The 24002-nt window shown below is 44.7% G+C and overlaps 1 protein-coding gene and 1 gene segment (V, D, J or C); both read right to left on the reverse strand.

The window, feature by feature from the left end:
- Positions 1-17345: 17345 nt before the first annotated feature.
- On the reverse strand, positions 17346-22266 carry LOC135272576 (immunoglobulin heavy variable 1-69-2-like). The segment is given in 3 exon segments: positions 17346-18378; positions 18464-18533; positions 22179-22266. Coding segments are annotated over 3 exon segments (360 nt in total).
- Positions 22267-22272: 6 nt separating this feature from the next.
- Positions 22273-24002, reverse strand: part of LOC135272575 (isoleucine--tRNA ligase, cytoplasmic-like) — a 38051-nt gene continuing 36321 nt past the window's right edge. Inside the window, exon 13 of the mRNA XM_064370997.1 lies at positions 22273-22334. The gene's annotated coding sequence lies outside the window, so the exon portion shown is untranslated. The remainder of the gene's footprint in view (positions 22335-24002) is intronic.

Here is a 24002-nt window from a genome sequence, read left to right on the forward strand (position 1 = left end):
CAATCCTGAACTCATCTTTACACATTTATAAATGTATCAATATATTACATGTTCCCATAAAATAGGCATATCAGATATATGCCAATGCAACAAATAAATAATCTCAATGGCGTGTTTTACAAAAATATTTTTAAAAGCTCCAGTTTATATAAAAATACAAAAGCCTTCAAAGAGCCAAAGTAAATTTGGGCAAAAATAACAAAGATGAATATATCATATTCTATAATTTCAAAATAAAATCTACATAAATTAAAACAGTATAATGCTGACATTAAGACAGACACATAATCCAATATAAAGTTACAAGCAACCTGGAAATCAACACATTTCTCCGCAAGAAACTGATCTTTGACAAGTTGCCAAGAACTCACAATAGAGAAAGGACAGTCCTTCAACAAGTGGAGTGAAAACTGCACATTCGTATGCAGAAGAAAAAAGGTGGACCTCACCTCACACGATACACACAAATCAGGTAAAAATGGATTCAAGACATAAACATAGAGCTGAAAATTTGGTTCAAAGGTGTCCATGTATGGTTTTGAACAAAGTATAAATTAGTACACTCATTATGAAAACCAACATGAAGATTACTCAGTGACTTGAACATAGAGTATACCCATTTCTGAGAATACATCTAGAGAAAATACAGTGAGTGTGACAAATGTGTGTTCATTGTGAGATTATTCAGAATAACCTAGATTTGTAAAATAAGTCAATGTCCACCTATGAATGAACAGATAAAATGTAGCTTATACCTACACAAAATTGAATATTTTCAGCCTTTAAAAACATGGAAATTCTTACATTTACAACATATGAGAACATTATGCTAAGTCGAATAAGCCAGACACAGAAAGACAGATGTTACATAATCTCATTTATATGTACAATCCAAAATATTCGCTATTGGAAGCAGAATAGAATGGTAGTTCCCAGCGGCTGGAGGAGGAAAAAATTGGGTGATGTCAGTCAAAGGATAAAATCTTTCAGTTATGCAGGTTGTTATGGTTTGTCTCTGTGTTCCCACTCAAATTTCACGTCAAACTGAAATCCCTACATGTCGAAGGAAAGCCCTAATATAAAGACATTGGGTCATGGGGTGGCCTTCCTCTTTGCTGTTCTCATGATAAAGTTCTCAAGAGATATGTTGGTTTAAAGGTGTGGCCCCTTCCCGCTCACTTGCTCTCTCTCTCTCTCTCCTGCCACCATGTGAAGATGGTTCTTGCTTCCCCTTCCCCTTCCGGCATGATTGTGTGTCCTGATGCCTCCCAGTAACGCTTCCAGTTTAGCCTGCAGAACTGAGTTTATTAAAACTATTTTCTTCATAAACTACTCAGTCTCAGGTAGTTCTTTATAGCAGCCTGAAAATGGACTAATACCAAACATTTGCACCAGGAATGGGGTACTGCTATTAAGATACCTGAAAATGTGGAAGTGGCTTTGTAATTGGGGAATGGGCAGAGGTTGGAAAAGCATGGAGGGATCACAGGAAGACAGGAAGATGTGGAAAAATTTCAAAACTTCCTAGAGGCATGTTGAATGGTTTTGACCAAAATGCTGGTAGCAATATGGACAATAAAGTCCAGGCCAAGGTGGTATCACAGAGAGATGCAGAACTTATTATGAAATGGAGTAAAGGTCACACTTGCTACGCTTTAGCAGAAAGACTAGTGGCATTTTGCCCCTGCCCTAGTGATCTGTGAAATGTCAAACTAGAGAGAGATGATTTAAGGTATCTGGCAGAAGAAATTTCTAAGCACCAAAGCATTCAAGATTTGACCTGGCTGTTTCTGTGAATGTTAAGTCGTGTGCATTCACAAAGTGGTGGTAGGAAATTGGAACTTATATTTAAAAGGAAAGCAGAGCATAAAAGTTTGATAAAGAATTGCAGCCTGGCCATGTGGTATGCAAGAAAAACTCATTTTCTGGGTAGAAATCCAAGTTCACTGCAGAAATTTGCATAAGTAATGAGCCCAATGGGAAAAAAATGTCTCCAGGGCATTTCACAGATCTTTGTGGCAGCCCCTCCCATCACAGATCCTGAAGCCCAGGAGAGAAAAATGGTTTCATGGTCGAGGCCCAGAATGCCACTGTTCTGTGCAACCCTGGGACATGGCACCTTGCATCCTTGACTCTCCTGTTCCAGCCATGGCCAAAAGGGGTCAAGGTAAACTCTGGCCAGTGCTTCTGAGGCTGCAAGCCCTAAGCTTTGGTTGCCTCCATGTGGTGTTGAGCCTGCTGGTGCACATAAGGCAAGAGGTGAGGTTTAGGAACCTCTTCCTAGATTTCAGATGATGTATGAAAATGCCTGGATATTCAGGCAGAAGTCTGATGCAGGGGCTGAGCCCTAATGAAGTGCCTCTACTGGGCCAGTGTAGAAGGACATTGTGGTGTTAGGTCTATCACAGAGTTCCCACTGGGGCACTGCCTAGTGGATCTGTGTGAAGAGGGCCACAATCCTTCAGATCCTGAAATGGTAGATCCACCAACAGCTTGCACAGTGTGCCTGGAAAAGCCATAGAAACTCAATGCCAGCCTGTGAAAGCAGCCATGGGGACTGTACCCTGCAGAGCCACAAGGGTGGAGTCTCCCAGGCCTTGGGAGACCACCTCTCGCATCAGTGTGTCCTAGATGTGAGACAAGGAGCTTTACAATTTAACGACTGCCCTGCTGGGGTTTGGACTTGCATGGGGCCCGTACCCCTTTTGTTATGGCCAATATCTCCCATATGGATATTACATGTTTTTGATTTTACATGTTTATAGGCAGAAGAAACTTACCTTGTCTCAGAGGAGATGTTAGATTGTAGATTTTTGTGTTAATGATGAAATGAGTTAAGAATGGGTGACTGTTGAGAAGAGATAATTATATTTTACCATGTGAGAAGGACTTGAGATTTGTGAGGGGCCAGGGGTGGAATGATATGGTTTGACTCTGTATTTCCACCCAAATCTCATGTCAAATTTTAATCCCCAAGCGTTGTAGGAAACGTCTGATGGGGACCGACTGGATCATGGGGGCGACCCTCCCCTTTGATGTTGTTGCGATACAGTTCTTTGAAGAACTCATGGTTTAAAAGTGTGGCATACCTCCTCTTGCTCTTTCTCTCTGTCTCTCTTGCCAGCATGTGAAGAAGGTCCGTGCTTCCCCTTCACTTTCCACAAAAGTTTCCTGATGCCTCCCAGTAACGCTTCCTGTTAAGGCTGCAGAACTGTGAGTCACTAACCCATTTTCATTCAAAATTTCCCAGTCTCAGGTAGTTCTTTATAGTAGATTGAGAACAGACTGATACACAGGTTGAAGAAGTTCTGGAGATGAAATGCACACTAATGTGACAATGCTAATGAATATGACATTACAAATTTATCTTTTGCCAGAAGAGTAGATCTTAGGTGTTCCTATCACACACACACAATAAATTAAAGGCATAAAATAACTCTCTGAGATGATAAGCATACCAATTACCTTGATCATGATGAGCATTTTCCCAAATACATCAATACATCAAATGTTGTACATTAAATACATAAAATGTTATTACTCAGCTATAGCTCCATAAAGCTAAAAAGGTGATGCATACTTATATTTCTACATATTTTATCAATAAAATTGTGAGAATATAAGCAGAAGAACTTGTACAAAGATATTTATAACAGATTCGTTTAACATATTTATAATGGAAACATTTAAATTCCATCAATGGAAAAATAGATATACATATTGTCAGTTATTTTTTTACTTTTTATTTTTTTTGGAGATGGAGTTTCGCTCTTGTTACCCAGGCTGGAGTGCAATGGCGCGATCTCGGCTCACCGCAACCTCCGCCTCCTGGGTTCAGGCAATTCTCCTGCCTCAGTCTCCTGAGTAGCTGGGATTACAGGCACGCGCCACCATGCCCAGCTAATTTTTTGTATTTTTGTAGAGACAGGGTTTCACCATGTTGACTAGGCTGGTCTCGATCTCTTGACCTCGTGATCCACCCGCCTCGGCCTCCCAAAGTGCTGGGATTACAGGCGTGAGCCACCGCGCCCGGCTACTGTCAGTTATTAACTTAATGAACTGATTTATTTACTTAGTAAACTGTCATTTATTAATGTAATGGACTGATTCAGATATGAAATACCTATATGTGTATGAGTACATACATATGTACATATATGACAAAAACTTGATAGATGCAATTACATGAATGAAGCTCACAAATAGCAAAAGTAGTCCCTTACAAAAAACATGATCTGTGATATTTGATTCCATTTTTATGAAGTTCAAAACAAGAAAAATGGACATAGAGTGACAGAAATCAGAAACTTTATTTGCATTTCTCTGATGATTAGTGATGCTAAACATTTTAAAAATATATTTACTGGCCACTTGTGTGTATTCTTTTGAGAAGTGTCTGTTTGTGTCACTTGCCCATGTATTATTCCATTTTCAAACTGCTGATAAAGACATACCTGAAACTGAGACGAAAAAGAGTTTTAGTTGGACTCACAGTTCCACATGGCTGGGGAGGCCTCAGAATCATGATGGGAGGTGAAAGGCACTCCTTACATGTTGGTGGCAAGAGAAAATGAGGAGGAAGCAAAAGCGGGAACTATTGATAAATCCCTGAGATCTCAGGAGACTTAGTCACTATCACAAGAACGGCATGGGAAAGATGGGCCCCAGTGATTCAGTTGCCTCCCTGTGGGTTCCTCCTACAACACTTGGGAATTCTGAGAGATAAAATTCGAGTTTCAATTTCGGTGGGCACACAGATAAATTAGCCAGTTTTTAATGAGGTTATGTTTTTTGCTTCTTAATTTGTTAAATTTCCAATAGATTCTGAATGTGATGTTAGGACTTCGGTGGATGCAATGTTTGTGAATATCTTCTCATGGTCTGTAGGTTGTCTGATTGCTCTGCTGATAGTTTTGTTTGCTTGTTTGTTTGTTTTGCTCAGCAGAAACTCCTTAGTTAATTAGGTCCCAGTTGTCTATTTTGGTTTTTGTTGCAATTACTTTTGGATACTAAGCCAAAAATTCTTTGTCAAAACTAGTGTTGAGAAGAGTATTTCTAGGTTGTCTTCAAGGATTTTTACGGTTTGAGGTCTAACGTTTAAATCGTTAATCAATTTTGAGGTAATTTTATACATGTTGAAAGTAGACGTCCAGTTTAAATCTTCGTCATATAGCTAGCCCGTTGTGCCGGCAGTATTTATTGAACAGGGAGTCAGTCCTTTCCTCATTGCTTGTTTTTGTCAGCCTTATCAAAGATGAGATGACCGTAGGTGTGCAGCTTCACCCCATTCAGAATAGTTATCACTAAAAAGTCAGAAAACAACGGATGCTGGTGGGGCTGTGGAGAAAAGAGAACACTTATACACTGATGATAGGAATATAAATTAGTCCTGCCACTTTGGAAAGCAGACTGGAAAGTTCTCAAAGAACTTAAGACAGAGCTATTTTACACAGCAGTTTCACTACTGGGTACACACTAAAAAGTAAGTAATTCTTTATTTGTGCACACTGTAAGGCCGGTCGCCTCGCCGGGAGCTTGAACAAACCCCCTCTCTCTCCGGGAGCTCGGACACAACCCCCTCCCTTGCTGGGAGCTCAAACACACCCCCTCTCTCTCCGGGAGCTCGGGCACACACCCCTCCCTCTCCGGGAGCTCGGGCACACCCCCTCCCTCTCCGGGAGCTCGCGCACACACCCCTCCCTCTCCGGGAGCTCGCGCACAAGCCCCCTCCCTCGCGCCGGGAGCTCTGACACACACCCTCCCTCGCCAGGAGCTCGGACACACACCCTCTCTCTCAGGGAGCTCGGACAAACCCCCCTCTCTCGCTGGGAGCTCTGACACACACCCTCCCTCGCTCGCTGGGAGCTCGGACACCCCCCCCCCCTCTCTGGGAGCTCGGACAGACCCCCTCCCTCGCCGGGAGCCCGGAAAAGAAGCCCCGCCAGGACCTACCCGATAGCATTTTGTCCTATCCGGGCCCCACTCCCCGCCCAGCTCATTCAATCCCTCCCGGGCCCCACTCCCGCCCGGCGCATTCCGTCCCACCCGGGCCCCACTCCCCACCCGGCGCTTTCCGTCCCGCCCGGGCCCCGCTCCCCGCCCGGCGCATTCGGTCCTGCCCGGGCCCCACTCCCCGCCCGGGCCCCGCTCCCCGCCCGGCGCATTCCGTCCCGCCCGGGCCCCGCTCCCCGCCCGGGCCCCGCTCCCCGCCCGGCGCATTCCGTCCCGCCCGGCCCCGCTCCCCGCCCGGCGCTTTCCGTCCCGCCCGGGCCCCGCTCCCCGCCCGGCGCTTTCCGTCCCGCCCGGGCCCCGCTCCCCGCCCGGCGCTTTCGGTCCCGCCGGGCCCCACTCTGCGCCTAGCATTTTGTTCCATCCCGGCCCCACTCCCCTTGGGATCAAGCAATCAAACGTCTCCACTCCCTATAAAACCCCACATCTGAGAGGAGTCCGTGCGACTTCTCAGGCGCCTCCTGTCGGACCGTAGACTCTCTCCTGGGAGCGGAATAAATTCGTATTGGATCTTCTTGTGCTGGCCTCAGTTTCTTCATGTATATTACGTTTTCTGGGAGTCAGTGTTTCTCCATGTACAGATGTGGAAGTACACCACACATGGGAAAGGGGCTGTGTGTCTGTCTAAGAGCTCATGTCTGGATGAGTAAGCCCTGGTATCTGGGCCTGTGCTCCTCAGCACTGGCCCCAATTACTCCCTGAGCCAACTTCAGGACAGAGCGTGGTTTGGGGAACCCACTTTCTGTAGTGAAAACGTGTGCTCCATTCTAGAATTCACTAAAACTATGATGGGAACCATGGTTCAGGCAGATACATTCTTAAGAATTTCTGAATTCAATATATCCTTTTCCTATGTTTCTCTCATTCCTTCCTTGTCTAAGTTTCAATCTGTTTACTTGTAATAAATTGTGTAAGTTTTGGTTTACAGATAGTAAACTTCCACATATTTAAAGTGAACAGTTGTAAACATGATTTAACCATCATTGTCAAGGTGGACAAGAGAATTCTCAGCATTTCCTTTTGTTCTTCTGTGTTCTTTCTCCTTTTTCCTCGTTTCTTCTACCATTCCCCTGGTGACTACTGATTTTTACCTTGCTGCACAGTCATTTTAATTTATCAGAATTTATAAAAATCAAATAACATAGTATACATTCTTAATTGTCTGGCTTATTTTACTTAACATAAATAATTAGATATTTTACCTTGTAGTTGGGTATATCGGACATTTATTTATTATAAATGTTGGGTAGTATTGTAGCAAAAATTTACCATAAATTGTTTTTCTAGTAAGCACCTTAAAAATTTGACTTTTTAAAAATTATTTTGGGTCTTACTAAAAATCTGCTATTAAACTAGGAAACGTACATAGGAAAGGAATATTTTTCTTATTTTTTACAACTGCATCAACAACAGCAGATAAACATAGAATATGGAATTTTGCAAATTTTCTTAATATTTCCAATAATTAAAGTTTGAAAACAAACAAGAAATCTGACTTTTAGGGAGAAGCAAGTGCTTGTAGAGCGGAGGAAAGCCAGAGTTTGAAACTACGTAAGGCAGGTCTGGAATATGAAACATGGGCTATTCTAAGAAAAAATAGAAATATATTTTGGATTGCTTGAAATCGAGTATGGTAAATGTATTGTAGTGTGAAATTTTGAGGAACCATATACTGAAAAGCTTTCCTATCCTCTTGAATCCCTTTTCTCAAGAAACAGGACAGTCACAAAAATCTTCCTTTCCTGAACGTCTGTCTGGAAGAGAACAAGAACTCCCACTTCTAAAATGTATTCAGACCCAACTCCCTTATTGCCACTACAGAACTAGGAATCTACTCTGCAGGGGCAAGCCACTGAAACCAGAGTCCTAGGGGCACTGGTTCAACTCCTCAGGTTTTGTCATGGGAACCACGGTCCCCACCAAAGATCTGTTGAGAAGCAGCTCCCCTCTCTTTCTTATGAAATCAGACCCTTAGCCTACAGTGCAGGGCAGCAGATCTGGAGGGTGATGACACCAATGGAGGACACTGGAGCTGTGGGAGGAAACATCTGGGGAAAACAGGAGGACTCTACCCCAGGGGAAGGGGCAAGAGCACACAGACCAGCATCTCATCTGGGGAAGGGTCAGGAACACTTGCAAGGTCACGCCCAGACTCAGGGTCACAATGTCTTTTTAGGACTATGGACCTAGGAATATTAACTGTTTAGTCTAATGCCTTTTACCATTTAAAAAAGCATCAGTTAAATAAAACACTTGAATGCACCTGATGGAGCAGAAAGAGATTCTTGGGAAGACAGAACACAGTGAAGAGACAAGACAAAGAAAGTATCATTGGAAGATTTGTAATCTGTGGTGGGCATAGAAGAACAGACTTCAGTTAGTTTTTAAAACCTTTATATCTGTTGGTAGTAATTTATATGATGAAATTGCCAGCCTCAGCAACGGAATCTTATTATCCCCTTCAGGGATGAGTGTCCATTGGGCATGTGGTGAAGTTCTAGTCATGGGGGCAGGGGAGATGGTCTGTTGAGGTGTTCCTGGTCCTTCAGAGGAGAATTGCAAAAATGTCTCTTCCCCCACTTCCAGGTAATATTTAATACATGTGTTACTCTTGGGAATGTTGTCTCCATGTCATGGCATGATGGGAGTCACCTGATGGGTGAAGCTGAATTTCTGGATGCATCAGTGTGGAAAATTGAGAAAAGAAACTGCCTGGGCACATGAGCTGTCAAACTATTCAATCGTGGAGGCTCTCACATCCAGGCTTCTTGTTTCATTAGGTTGTGATTTTCCTCATTGCTTGGTCAGCCTAGGTTGTCTCTCTTCCCTCTCTGCTGAAATAGTCACACATAATAATCTAGAGGCATTAAGAGAAATAAGTAACTAATTTTAAAATTAGAACAAGTCCCAAGTGAAGTCAAAGTTACCATGTGGTTAATAACGTGATAGGCAGGAGACATGACTGGATAATAAGAGTGTGCTCATGTCAATTTCTTCTAGATTAGCAAAATATTTTCTATATCCCTTACATAATATTCCCATTTTGACCCTTGACTTAACATTAATTCTTGATGAGTAACATGTAAATAATAAAGTGGTAGTTATTAACTAATAATTTATGTTACTAGTACAAACTTTCATTTAAGATATATTCCTCTACCTGATGTAAAATCAGCCCAAAAGGCAGAAGTTATTGCACTTAATTAAATTAAATACAGATGTTCTACAGTGGTGCATAACTGTAAAATATGCTTCAGGCAAAGGAGGATTTTAAATCTTCAGGAAGCTCCATGAAAATGAACAACAAGAAAACACACTTGGAAGTAATTCCTGTATTCTAGAGACCTGACATAGAAATTTGAAACGAAATACAAACAAAGAAAAAAACAAAAATCCAGTATGGAAACTAGAATAATGCTATGTTGCATCACAGCCTGTAGGAAGCACTGGCTGTGATGGGGATGCAGAGACGGCACAGGTGAGGGGAGGGTCTGTGAGGGCTTCACCAGGCCAAGAGTGCACTGAGAAACATGGCTGTTGGCATGTAGCGGTTCTGAAAAACACGCCAAAACTCACAATATGCACGTTTTAATGCATAAATGAAAACAGGAGGGCATTGGCATTAACATATAGAGAGAGCTCAGAAATAAAAGGATATGTCAATGGCAAACTGATTTTCAGTGTGTGAGCCAACAATGTAAAATGTACAAATCAAGGTCTCTCCCTAAGAGGGTGTTAGAAAAACTGGATCTACACATGCAAAGAATTAAGAATTTTAGTTTAGAATGAACACAAAAATCACACCTAAATGGGATAAATAGTTGAACATATGGCTTGTAATTGTAAAATTTCCCCCACCCAGAAAATAATATTAAGAATGATTTCCTATATTTCAAATTGAAGGCACAGACAACAAAAGCAGAAGTGAATGGGTGGAATTGCATCACAACAGAAAGATTCCGCAAACCACGGAAACAATTCCAGCCTACAGAATGGGAGAATGTAATTGCATGCCATGAATCTGAAAATGTGTCAAAATCCAAAAACAACTCATTAGCAAAATCATAATTGCCTGATTGTGAAGTGGTCAGTTTTACACCTTAACAAACTTAAGAACATAGATCTCATGTTAAAGATTTTTCCCTCTGGGTAATGGTGTTATGGTACACTTGGTAATGGTAGACTTTGTAATTATTCAATCCAACACTAATATAGGTGGTGTTAGCCAGGCAAGGTGTCTCACGCCTGTAATTCCAGCACTTTGGGAGGCTGAGGCAGGTGGATCACACGAGGTCAGCAATTTGACATCAGCCTGACCAATATGGTGAAACCCTGTCTCTATTAAAAATATAAAAATTAGCTGAATGTGGTGGCATCCACCTGTAGTTCCAGCTACTCAGGAAGCTGAGACAGGAGAATTGATTTAACCTGGGAGGTAGAGGTTGCAGTGAGCCAAGATCAATCACACCATTGCACTCTAGCCTGGGTGACAGAGTGACACTCCGTCTCTCTCTCTCTCTCCATATATATATATATATATACTGCATATGTATTATATATACATGTTATATATGATGTTGTGAATTTATTTAATAGATGTTATTAAAACTGTCATCAGCTGACTCTAGGTTAGGTAGTTTGCCATTGATAAAATTTGTGGGCCTGATTCCATCAGAGCAGAACTGGAGAAAATGAAATTCCATGGTGATTCAGCAGCTTCACCTCCCTCTGGGACTCCCAGCATGTGCTTACTGATGGATGATCCTATGGACACTGGATGTTCCTAGCCACCTCCACAAACTGTCATCCTCTACGTATCTCAGAAATGTGGCCTGTCCATCTGTAGCTTGTCAACCCTGAATAATAAACAGAGAGTGACTCTAAAATACAATAAAATTTATTTAAGGATTGGTATTGAAATTGAAATATGTATGGGTGCATTCAGGTTGGTAAAAGAAAGATACATAATTAAGGAAAAATGAGGAGGGTTATATCCGCTGTTTTGAGGCAATTATCCTGGGCAGGAAGGATCAGTCACAGGGTTGACATTGGTGTGAGTTTGAACAGGCAGTTGCTGGGCAGATACACTTGGAGAAGTAATTATTTGAAGTCTGTGGTGGCCTCTGTGCAAGGTTGTGGCTGTGCAGAGTCTACTTATGACAGTTCTTGCTATCAGGAATATGTGTGTTAGACCCTCCTTCATGGCCTTCCCCAACTTCATTCATTAGAGTTTTAACACAAGTGGCTCCATTTTGATTCTAATACATTTCACAAGCTCTTTCTAACACTACTTTTGAAGCAGATGACTCTGACAGTTTGCGTAGAACAGGGTTAATTCCACATCCACACCCCATTTTGATCAAATAAGTTCATCCCCTTCACTATTAACAGCCAATTTCTTTCACAGATGAGTCTACACACAACACAGTGGAGTGTCCTGAGCAAATGGGGAGAGAAGGAAGCCCCATCAGCCTCTCCCACGTGGCTGCAGGAGCCACAGCCTGAGCCCCACCTGCGCTCCAAGAAAATGCCTTGAGGCCTGGAATGTAGACCATGGAGACCATCTGTTTCTTTTTCAGGAAGCAGGAAAAGCAAATAAAAAAGGGAGAACAAACACTGCAAAGGAAGGATATGGAGTGGGAGCAAAAGGAGCCCCAGGTCACTGCTGATGCGATTGGCTTTAGTGTCAGGAGAAGGGTCAGACGTGAAACCTGTGAGGTTCTACACGACACCGAACCTGGCCCAGCCTCTCTATTGTCTGAGGCCAAAATTCTGAGACTATTCTAGTCCGGGAATCTCCCTGAGGTTTCTGTCCTGGGTCTGATTGGAGAAGACTCACCAGGTGCTGCTGAGCTTCCTCAGGACTCTGATGCTGGTGACCACAGCTGAGGACTTTTCATCTCTGTAAGCGCCATCTGCATTTGCTGCATGTGAAAATAGGTCCACATGTTGAAATGATCTTTTTAAAAATATGTAGAGATGACTTTAGGAAACACAGAATTCTAAACTTAGAGAGGTTCAGTAGAGAAACTGTCAGAAGATGAAGTCCACATCGTGACAGGAAATCAGCCTCCATCTGCACCTGCCTCTGGGATTGACTCTGATCAGTGGGTCCTGAGCGCCCCCTGCAGCTGATTTCCCCACAGTGTTCCTGCAGGAGGTTTGTGCCTGGGCTCACACTGACTTCCCCTCACTGTGTCTCTCGCACAGTAATACACGGCCGTGTCCTCGGCTCTCAGGCTGTTCATTTGCAGATACAGTGTGTTCTTGGCGTTGTCTCTGGAGATGGTGAATTGGCCCTTGATAGAGTCTGCATAGTATGTGCTACCATCAGTACCAATAGTTGAGACCCACTCCAGTCCCTTCTCCGGAGCCTGGTGGACCCAGCCTATGGAATAGCTACTAAAGGTGAATCCAGAGGCTGCACAGGAGAGTTTTAGAGACCCCCCCACCAAGGCTGTACCAAACCGCCCCCAGACTCCACCAGCTGCACCTCACACTGGACACCTGCAAACAAAAAGAAACCTTTGTCAGAAACTGTTACACACATTTACTGTTTATCTCACTCATTCTTCATGAATTATCTTTTACAGTAGCAACAAGGGAAACCCAGCTCTGCCCAAACTCCATGGTGAATCTTCCGTGTTTAGTCCTGATCACCAAATGGAAACACTTGAAAATCCCAGGGCTGGGCTCCTCTCCCAGAGCTGCAGGGCCAGGGCTGGGCTGGTTTTCATCAGCAGAGGGAGGGCTCTATTTGCATGTCTCCTGCTATATAGCAAGCTGTGGGCTGAGAGGCCTGAGGACAGAGTGGGGCTCAGAGCACAGGACAGTATCCTGGGGGAGATCTGTGATACTGATTTGTGATATGCATTTGGAAATTGTGGTTTCTTATTGTAACTTTGCTCTGTGATAAAGCCTGAAAACCTATAAAAGTTATAATTTTGTAATTTTTATTTTAAAACAGTTTTGAGGTACCCCACATATATTTAAAGTTAGCACCAATCATCATTTATTTTTACATATGCAGAGAAATCATGACGTGTAGTGTCACTGTTATTTCCATGTTAAAGATGAAAAATTACCAGGAAAAGCACAGATGGGTTGTACAATGTCCCCAGAGCTCACATTTGTTCAGAGTGAGCCTGGGTGTCTGGGCCTGTGCTTCTCACCACTGGACCTGACTTCTCCCTGAACCAAGCCCAGCACACAGTGGGTGGCACCTAGTGAGGTTTGCAGAACCTTTTCTTTGTAATGAGAACATGGTGTGATGTGTATTCACTGTTGTGATTACCTAACAAATGTAAAGAAAAGCACGTTTCCTACAGTTTCATTTTCTTGAGTGTCATACATTTCTTATACTGGTGTCCATCTTTCTATCAATCTTTAACAAATTACCCATCCACTTATTGGTAATACCGTTATTGAGGCATTATTGCATTATGATAAATATTGCATAATTAATGTATGCAGTTGAATAAGCACTGAAGCTGAGCATGGTGGCACACACCTGTGGTCCCAGCTATGCAGGGAAGAGGGAGGAGGATTGCTGCAGACCCAGGGTCTGAGGGTGCAGAGAGCTATGATCTCACCACTGGGCTCCAGCTTGGATGACAGATCAAGACCATGTCTCCAAAGGAAACAGTCATTTCACATGTGCTCACCTGTGCATCCAATATAACAATCAAGATACCAATGAATTACACTTAAAAGCTTCCGTCTGTTCCTCTAATTCCTGCATCTCAGTGGTTTTCCTCTCACCATACTGAGTCAATCTTTCATCTTTGTTACTTTAGATCTATTTTTCAAGATTTTGTTAAGGTGAAATCTTGAAGCTTCAATTTCATTTGTGTGGCTTCTTCCTCAGTGTAATTACTCGTGAGTCTGTACTTTGGTTGTGTATAAAAAAATGTGTTGATTCTAATGAGGAACAGGATTCCAGTTAATGAGTATACTCCTACTATTGTAGAGCTCTCTAATATTTTTGTTATTTCTAGTTTCTGAATATTACATATAATTTTTTACCCATGGAGACATAGGTATCCAATAAAACTATGTTATTTTTACAACAACTGACATCATTGAGCTGCAAAGTAGCACCTTTTCTTTAATACATTAGATTGTTGGTGTTATAGGAGAAACAAATGACCTTACATCTTCCCAAAGTCAGTGACTTGCAGGAAGAAACAGGAGGAGAATATGACCTTATCTAGGGCAGAGGCCAGCAAATGTCATATAAGCTAATGCAAGATTAAATTAGACATATGTACTGGATTACTTAAAACTCAGTATAATAAAGAAAGCTTTTCTCCCAGGATTGAGGATACCTCACAAAAATCTCCACCCTCTACCTCCTGAGATGCTTCTGTGTGGGAAAATGGACAGCAGCTGTGGCTGAAATGCATCCAGACCCACCTCCCTTGCCACCACTACATTACCAAAGAATCCACATGCAGGGGCAAAGATGCTAACACCTCTGTGTTGCTGGCACTGGAGGAACTCATAGAAACTGGGATAGAAGAAAGAAAAACTCCAAAGCTCTGTCCATTCTCTTAGGAATGACAGCCTCCTCTCCCGCCTCCTCTCATTTCCTCAGGAATAGCAGCCTCATCTGCTGGCAAGGGCAGAAAGGAGGCAGCTGAAGACATCAGTGGTAAGACTTAGTGGCTGCTGGAAGAAAATCTGGGAAAAAACAAGGAGACCCTCTATCCAGGAAAGGGAGGAAGACGCATGGATCAGCATTGCTCCTGCAGGAGGGGCAGGGATACTTGGAAGGACACACCCTGAGCTGGGACTGTGATGTCTGCCTGGAGTATGGCCCCCTCCGAAGGACAGAGAGTGCCCATTCAGTGCAACGCTTCCCACCTCACTGACAACTGTCAGGTCCACGTGGCTCTGGCATGACCTGGGGGATCTGAAAGACAGAGTTTCTCTGGATAGCACAAGAGAAAGGCCCAAAGCCAAGCAGGAAACAAAACTAAGGTGTCACTGGAGGAATATGAATGTCTGGTGGCTCCAGAGGAAATGCAGTTCAATTCTGGCAGCCACCGCAGAAATGACTTTCAAATGTAGGGCTGACTAGTTTCACACAGCTTTCTACAATAAATGCCTAGAAGAAGTAGGGTATAATCATCTACAAAAATTATAAAACAATTAGCTGACATAAGGAATCTGAGAGAAACATCTGTGGAACGTAAATTTTAAAATAACTTGTGTAAATACTTTTGAAACATTTACACTTGATCCTGTAGTTAGTCTACGTGTAACTTCACAAGATAGTGCCAATATGTGTTTATTTTTAATAACTAATACTTTATTGATATCATGCTTGTGAATGTAACACAGACCACAGAGTAGGTTCTATGAGAACTATTGATAAAAATGCCACATTTGCAGAGTATTTAGAGAGATTTATTTTGAGTCAAATGTGAGGACCATGCCCTGGGACACAGCCCCAGAAGATCTTGAGAACACGTGCCCAAAGTGGTTTCATTGCAGCTTCAATTTAATGTCTTGGAGAGACTTTAAACATCAACCAATACATGTGAGTTATGTGTTGATTTGGTCCATAAAGAGGAAACAGCTACAAGTGAGGCAGTGTGGGGAGGGGATGACAGCTTCAGGTGAATTAAAATACTTTCTGATTGGCGATTGATTCAAAGAATTAAGTTTTTATCTAAAGACCTGAAATCAGTAGGAAAAAAAGGGTCTGGGTTAAGATAACAAGTTTTGGAGAACAAGATTCTTATTACGTAGATGAAATCTCTTATGTGGCCACCCTTAGAGGCAATAAACAGCAAATAATTTCTATTAAGACCTTTAAAAGATGCTAGACTCTCAGCTAATCTCAGTGTAACAAAAGGTCCTGCAAACGAAAGGAGATTCTCTACAGAATGTAAATTTCTCTCACAAAAAATAACTCTGCAGGGTGATTTTAAAATATGTCAGAGAAATACATTTTAGGTTAAAAGACATTTCAAGGCCTGTTGTCTGTCATGTGAGGCTAATCTTGAGTCAGGTTAGAATTTGGCCTGTTACTGCTACAAATAATCTGTTTTCTCAGCCTCGTGCTTCCATTTTAATGAAAATGCTGGTTAGTTGTGCTTGAATTCCAAAGGGAGGAGTGTATAATGAGGCATTTCTGATCCTCTGTTTTTAACATGGCCTGAGCTAGTTTTTCAAGTGTCTCTGGAACTCCTTGGTGAAGAGAAAGAGTCCATCCAGTCAGTGGGGGTGCTTAGAATTCTACTTGTAGTTTATAGGACATATATGAGACTTATCCTCGTCAGGGGTGTGGGAGAATATTTACTGAGGTAATCACATGGAGGTTGAGACTTGAAAGACGATATCAGATTCCTCCTTGGAAACCTTTTCTCTAGACACTAGAACAACAAATCTTACCAAAAACAAATGTTAATATTCTTCTGTGTTCAAAATCACCACCCATTGGGAAAATAATTAAACTTGAGGGACTCAATGATTCTGATTAGTTGTTTGCATCTTGTCATCTTCCAGAGGGCACCCCTCATGGGTTTGACACTGACAAGCAGGCAGATGGCCTTGCTCAGCTGGAGGATGACAGGCATTTTTGTAACCCGTGACCCCACTCAGGCTCTCCCACTGCAAGACCAATCGGGCTGAGGCTTCTGGCTGAAGTGCAACCAGCAAGGAAGGGGTCCAGTGCCCAAACCTGAAGGCTCCTTCCAGGTGTCAAAGCACTTTGTAAGGGAAGCTTTGTTCCTGCCTGGATCCCATGCATGTGTTTGCATTTTCTGCACAAAGGGCTTTATCCAGGAACACCCTCAGGAGCTTATAGTGTTTGGACTCCAACTGAAGGGAATTATTCACAAAGTCTCCACTGCTCATTAAATGACATTAATTATGGGATTCACTAGAAGCTGCTGGCCTTTCAGTCGCACAGACCTGCCTCTACACCATTGGTTCCTAACATTTGTGGCACCAGGGAACAGTTTCATCGAAGACAATTTTTCCATGGATGATGATGGTGGGTGGTTACGGGATGAACCTGTTCCACCTGCATTCATCAGGCATTAAATTCTGGTAGGGAGTGCTCAACCTAGATCCCTTGCATGCACAGTTCACAATAGAGTACGGCTCCTAGGAGAATCTAATTCAAAGCTGATCTGACAGCAGGCAGAGCTCAGTCAGTGATGCTCCCCCACCCCCACTTACCTCCTGCTGTGCGGCCCAGTCCCTAACACACTGCACACCTTAAAGCATCCACAGCTGGGGAGTTGGGAAACCCTACTGTAAATGCTTGGAGACTTTACCCTCCAGAAAGGGACATAGAAAACCAGGAGAAAGAGGATCCCCAAGTCGATGTGCATTTTTTGGACCCTTGAGGAAAGAGTGTGAAGGGGATTGGCCCACCCACCGTCCCTCTGCCTAGCATCATTCCCAGTAACCCAGATGAAGAATCTGGGGTACTTCAAGATAACTGGGGCTTGCTGTACCAGGGAGCACCAGAAAAGGACACAACCAATGTGTCTGTGTAGATTCATCCGCTGTAACTGCTTTATGACTCTGGCACAGGGTGTTGATAGCAGGGAAGGCTGAGCATGTGTGGGGCAGGAGTGCACGGGAAATTTGCTGCTTCTCAGATCTGCTGTGATCCTAAAACTGCTATAAAATGAATTCAATGTAAAAGGAGGGGCTAAGTCATGTCACTCTGGGAAAATTTGGCCACTTCTTATAAATTATATTTAGTCTTACCGTGTGATGCAGCAATCCTGTTCCTAATGATTTATACGTTTGATTTTAAAACCTATGCCCCACGAAGCCTCCAGGGGGATGTTTGCATCACCTTGATTGATTGCTGCCTTTCCCCACTCTGTGAGTGTTACTTATAGGGTGACAGTTGAAATACTGTTTGCTATATAATTAGAACATATGCATCTTTCTATTGTTTCTTTCCCTCGATTACTTAACCCATTTTCTAAACACATTTAAACCTCACACGTCCTGTCAACTCTTCAGCCCCAGCATAGCTGCCTCCTCCCTCAGGGTTTCTGACACTCTCAGGATGTGGTTTTCACACTATGTATCTTGCACAGTAATACACGGCCGTGTCCTCAGATCACAGGCTGCTCAGCTCCATGTAGGCTGTGTTCGTGGACGTGTCTGCAGTCATGGTGACTCTGCCCTGGAACTTCTGTGTGTACATTGTATCACCATTTTCAGGATCAATATGTCCCATCCACTCAAGCCCTTTTCCAGGAGCCTGTTGCACCCAGCTCATGTAGTAGTTAGTGAAGTTGTATCCAGAAGCCTTGCAGGAGACTCTCACTGATGACCCAGGCTTCTTCACCTCAGCCCCAGACTGCACCAGCTGCACTTCAGAGTGGACTCCTGTGGAGAGGACACAGGAGTGGATGAGATCTCTCTGGACTGGACCCAGTTCCCATGTCAGCCCTGGAACTGAGGATTCTCTTACCTGTAGCTGCTGCCACCAAGAGGAGGATCCTCCAGCCCAGTCCATGGTGAGGTGCTGTGCTGTGGAGTTTCTGTAGGGGAGGGATGTGGTTGGTGTGTGATTCTCTCCGGGCAAGGACAGATCTGTATTTACCTCGGTAGACACCAGTGAATTTGCATATTCATGAGGCAGGTATTTCATAGCTCAAGCCACCCCAACCTGAGGAAGAGAGGTGGCACCTGGACCATGCCACAGTGGGATGCTGAGCTCCCTGCCCTGAACTTTGTTTCGTGATATTTGTCCTCTGGCATGCTCAGAAGTCCAGGAAGACAGAATCCCTCTCACAGAAACCCAGGGTCTCACAGGGCATGGTCCTCAGTGTGATTCCTTGTTCCTATGGACAACCTGAGCAATCAGGTTGGACAATCACCTCAGTGTGATTCCTTGTTCCACACTGACAACCTGAGCATTTCCTGGGCCTTGCCCTCTGCACATCTGACTTCTGGGATGAGTGTGTCTCCCGATAGTACCACCCATTGAATAAAACCATCCTCAATTTCTAACTATAATTACCTTTGAGAGGCTTACACATTTCTCCTTTTAAGTGTGGTTTGCACTAAATTATTAGGTTAGGTATAGGCTGCATATACAAGGTAATACCTAAAGACAGATCAGTACTTGCTAAATTCTTATTGAAATTTTATATCATTATTGCTTTGAAAGAAGGAATATTCAATCCCAGAGGGAAAAAACCCTCCTCTCCTACTGTGCACCTGCCCCAGGGCTGGGTGTGTGCTGAGCGCCCCCTGCAGCTCAGCTCCTGCCCTGCAGGGAAGTTCCTGTCTGGGTTCCCCTAGAATTCTCCTCCCAGCATCTCAAGCCCAGTATGAAGCGGCTGTGCCCTGGCTCAGAATGCTCTTTCTGTAACAACAATTGCTTCTCACACCCATCTTAAAATAGGACACCCACTTTAGAAAACCCAACATAATCTACAGGGTCACCTTAGCACAGCAAGCAAGGAATTCAATTTCCAGAAAATACACTGCTCCCCTGCCCAACACATCACCTCCTCACCAGTACGATTAATCTGGATTAAAGAGAAAAGTGTGGCAATGCACAGACTCTGCCTGAGGACTAGAATTAGGGAAACAGCTTTGCTGGAGCTGCAGATGCACCGATACGGTCCAGACATATGGCGAGTCCAGGAACTGTTGGGGATTTTGGAGGAAGCCACTTTTTTTTTAGGATTCTTTGATAGAAAATCACATCAGATTTTAACTTTAATCGGGGACCCTATGTTTCAAAGCTCACCTCACACACACTCACAGTGGCATATTTGCACAGTAATGAGCCTCAAATTTTCCATCCTTTCTAGTGTGCTGCCAATGAAATGTGCTTCTGGCCAGGTGTGGTGGCTCACACCTGTAATTCTGGTACTTTGGGAGGCTGAAGCAGGTGGATCGTGAGGTCAGGAGGTCACGACCATCCTGGCTAACATGGTGAAATCCCGTTTCTACTAAAAACACAAAAATTAGCTAGGGGTGGTGGCACATGCTTGTAGTCCCAGGTACTCAGGAGGCTGAGGCACAAGAATTGCTTTAACATGGGATGCGGAGGTTGCAGTGAGCTGAGATCGCACCACTGCACTCAAGCCTGGGTGACAGAGCAAGACCCTGTCTCAAAAAAAAAAAAAAAAAAAAAAAAAAAAAAAAAAAAAAAAAAAAAAAAGTGCTTCCAAAACTGAGCTTAGTCCTGGTTATATTTGTGGTTGTCGTTGTCTTGTTTTTCCAAACAGAGCTAAGGCAAGCTCAGTACTACTGGAGATTTGGAAAGTGTCTTCACCTTGTTTTTGCCCCTTCTCACTCGGGAACCCTGCAGATGCCCCATGAGAGGTAGATTTAAGGCCATTGAGGGAGGGGCCGTGACCTTGGTCCTGAAGCTGTTGGTCTCAGAGGCTTTAGATCCCTTCACTGTCCTTGACTCGTTGTCTCCCACTGCCTTGGGTTTCCCTAAGTTCTAGTACTCAGGCAGAGTCTTCATTGCCACACTTTTCTCTTTAATCCAGATTAATTGTATTGGTGAGGAGGTGATATGACGGGCAGGGGAGCAGGATATGTTCTTGAAATTGAATTCCATGCTGTTTCTTCTCTGTGCTGCGCCCTTTATGAGGGGTCTCCAGTGGTTCAGCTGATTCTCCTCCGTCCTCTACTCCCCCTCCTGGCTGCAGCATCCACAGATTATTCTGTTGAATCTCACCCCAGTTGTTTTATTAATTGTACCCCTTCTCATGACACAGGAAGGCTAAGATGAAACTGTCTGTGATGGAGGAGAATCCCTTCCGCTCACATAGAAGAGAGATCTTGAAAAGTATTTTTTCTCTGTAGGATCTGTCTGGATAAAGTTCTGGGCTTTTCAGAGAAAAGTTCTGGTGACAGAGCCATGAGGGAATCTGTTTGGAGTCTTGTGAACCCGAAAGTATCCAGAGGGAAATTCCATGGAAGTGTGGGGTGTGCACCCCACCTCAGGATTTCTTACCCTATCCCTGTCCACCCCTGTCTTCCAGACATTTACAGAATTAATATGTAATATTGCCACCAACTTGTGCTTTCAACTGAAGAATCACCCAATTCATAAACTTAGAAAGGAAACTTTATTTCTGATAAAGGGTTGAAGCTGCAGGAGGGCCATCTTAACAGGCTGGGGAGCAAAGCCTCCCACAGAGCCTGTGAGCAGGCACTTCAAGAGAGGGGAAGAGGAGAAATGAACTCATGTGAATGGATTGACCAGTGTACACACTCAGCAGCCTATAGAAGGAGCTATGGATATTCAAGTGGTGGGCAGGCTCTCATGTGTAATAGGCAAACACACCTGTCACATGCATTTCATGTTTGTTTTAGGACGAGGACTTAAGAACTAAGCGAATTACAATTGGGCCCTGTACATTGAAAGGGCTTTCTGCAGGGGCAGAAAGACACAGTGCACAGCCTCCGTAAATTGGCAGGACAAGGTCATGGTCAGTGGTCTCTTCTCAGGAGAAATGTACTGAAATCAGTCTCTTGTCCAGTCGAAGCTCTATTTATGGCTGTGGAACAGGGGCAGAGTTACCCTGTGTCTCGAGTTCCATGAGCTGCAAATGTTTTAATATTGCTTATCTCAAGACCAGTGCTTATACGGCTACTAGAGAAAAAAAAGCCCTGTGACAGTTACAACATAGAAAGAAATTTCTTTCTTTCTTTTTTTTTGAGACAGAGTATCCCTCTGTCACCCAGGCTGGAGTGCAGTGGTGTGATCTAGGCTTACTGCAACCTCCACCTCCCAGGTTCAAGCAATTCTGCCTCAGCCTCCCAAGTAGCTGGGATTACAGGCACCCGCCACCATGTCTGGCTAATTTTTGTATTTTTAGAGACAGGGTTTCACCGTATTGACCAGTCTGGTCTTGAACTCCGCCCGCCTCAGCCTCCCAAAGTGCTGGGATTACAGGTGTGAGCCTCCATGTCCGGCTCTGCTATGCAGATTTCTAAACCCATCACAGGAAGCAGTTCCAACTAGGAGCCACCCCCAGCTCTAGGTCGGCCTGCAGGAGAGCCGGGAGCTGCTGTTGTTCAAAACTCCACCTGCTGCAGGGATCACGGCAGCAGCCACACCTGGGGGTACCAGGTAAGCAAATGCAGGGTGAGGATGAGGATCCCCCAGCCCTGGGAGAGACCTGTGGCCATCCTTCTCCCTCGTCACTCACCCCGCGGGGACACAGCATCTCCCCAAAGATGGTCTTGATGCAGGAGATCAGGTACTCGTGCAGGTCCTCACTCAGCCCCTCGAAGTTCCTGCAGGCCAGGATGACCACCTCACGAGGGTGCCGCTCCAGCCACTCTGAGATCTCCGGGAGCGTGTCCTGGGGAGAGGGAGGGGGCGGGGCAGAGTCCTTCACGAGTCCCACAGCTCGGGGAAGGCTGGGCTCCATGGGTCACACCTGTCATTCCAGCGCTTTGGGAGGCCAAGGCGGGCGGATCACCTGAGGTCAGGAGTTCAAGACCAGCCTGGCCAACATGGCGAAACCCCGTCTATACTAAAAACATTCAAAAAAATTAGCTGGGTGTGGTGGGTGGGCGCCTGTAATCCCAGCTACTTGGGAGGCTGAGTCAAGAGAATTGCTTGAACCTGGGAGGTGGAGGCTGCAGCCAGCCATGTCGGCCAGGCACGTTGGCTCACAGCTGTAATCCCAGCACTTCAGAAGGCCGAGGGGGAACAGATCACCTAAGGTCAGGAGTTCAAGACCATCCTGGCCAACATGGCAAAACCTCTGTCTCTACTAAAAATACAAAAATTAGCCAGGCGTGGTGGTATGCACCTGTAATTCCAGCTACTCAGCAGGCCGAGGCAGGAGAATCGCTTGAACCCAGGAGGCGGAGGTTGCAGTGAGCTGAGATCAAGCCACTGCACTCCAGCCTGGGCAAAAGAGCAAAACTCTGTCTCAAAAAAAGAGAAAAGATGAGGCCAGAACAGTGGCAATCCCAGTGCTTTGCGAGGAGGCTGAGGCCGATCCCAGAGAATTGGCTTCAGTCCAAGAGTTTGAAATTAGCCTGGGCAACAGGGCTACAAAAAATAAGAATTAAAGAATTAGGTGTGGTGGTTCACACCTCTAGTCCAAGCTAGAGGTAGCTGGTAAGCTTAGACAGGTGGATCCTCCTGCAAACAGGAGGCTGCAGTGAGCCAACTCAGCCCGGCTCGGTGGCTCATGCCTGTCATCCCAGCACTTTGGGAGGCCGAGGCAGGCGAATCACCTGAGGTCAGGAGTTCGAGACCAGCCTGGCCAACATGGTGAAACCTTCTCTAATAAAAATACAAAAATTACCTGGGCGTGGTGGCTGGTGCCTGTAATCCCAGCTATTTGGGGGACTGAGGCAGGAGAATCTCTTGAAATGGGAGGCAGAGGCTGCAGTGAGCCGAGATGGCGCCATTGCACCCCAGCCTGGCAAAAGAGAAAGACTGTCTCAAAAAAACAAAAAGTCCAGGAACCCTACCAAGCTCTGGCGGGGAAAGGAAGAGGTGGGCAGGGCAGGAAGGGGCCAGCGTAGGGGGCAGAGCAAGTGGAGAAAGGGGGAGCTGGTCTGGGTGCTGGGGGTCACACCTACAATCCCAGCACTGTGGGAGGCCAAGGCGGGAGGACTGTGGGAGGCCAGAGGTGGGAGGACTGCATGAGCCCGGGAGCTCAAGACCCACCTGGGTAACACGGCAAGAGCCCATCTCTACAAAAACCTGGAAAACGAGCCCAGTGTGGTGGTGTGTGCCTGCAGTCCCAGCTACTCAGGAGGCTGAGGCAGGCAGATTGCTTCAGCCCAGGAGGCTGAGGCTGCAGTGAGCTACCATTACACCACCCTATGCCAGCCTGGGTGACAGAGCAAGACCCTGTCTCAAAAAAAGCAAGCATGTGGATGTGTGTACATGTGTGCATGCATGTGTGTGTACATGAATATGTGTGTGTCTGTGTGGGTGTCTTTGCATTTTTTTTTTTGAGATGGAGTCTTGCTCTGTTGCCAAGGCTGGAGGGCAATGGCGCCAT

The sequence above is a fragment of the Aotus nancymaae genome, unplaced genomic scaffold (assembly GCF_030222135.1).
Source record: "Aotus nancymaae isolate 86718 unplaced genomic scaffold, 86718_ANA_hifiasm-v0.15.2.pri h1tg000115l, whole genome shotgun sequence".
Taxonomy (NCBI): Eukaryota; Metazoa; Chordata; class Mammalia; order Primates; family Aotidae; genus Aotus; species Aotus nancymaae.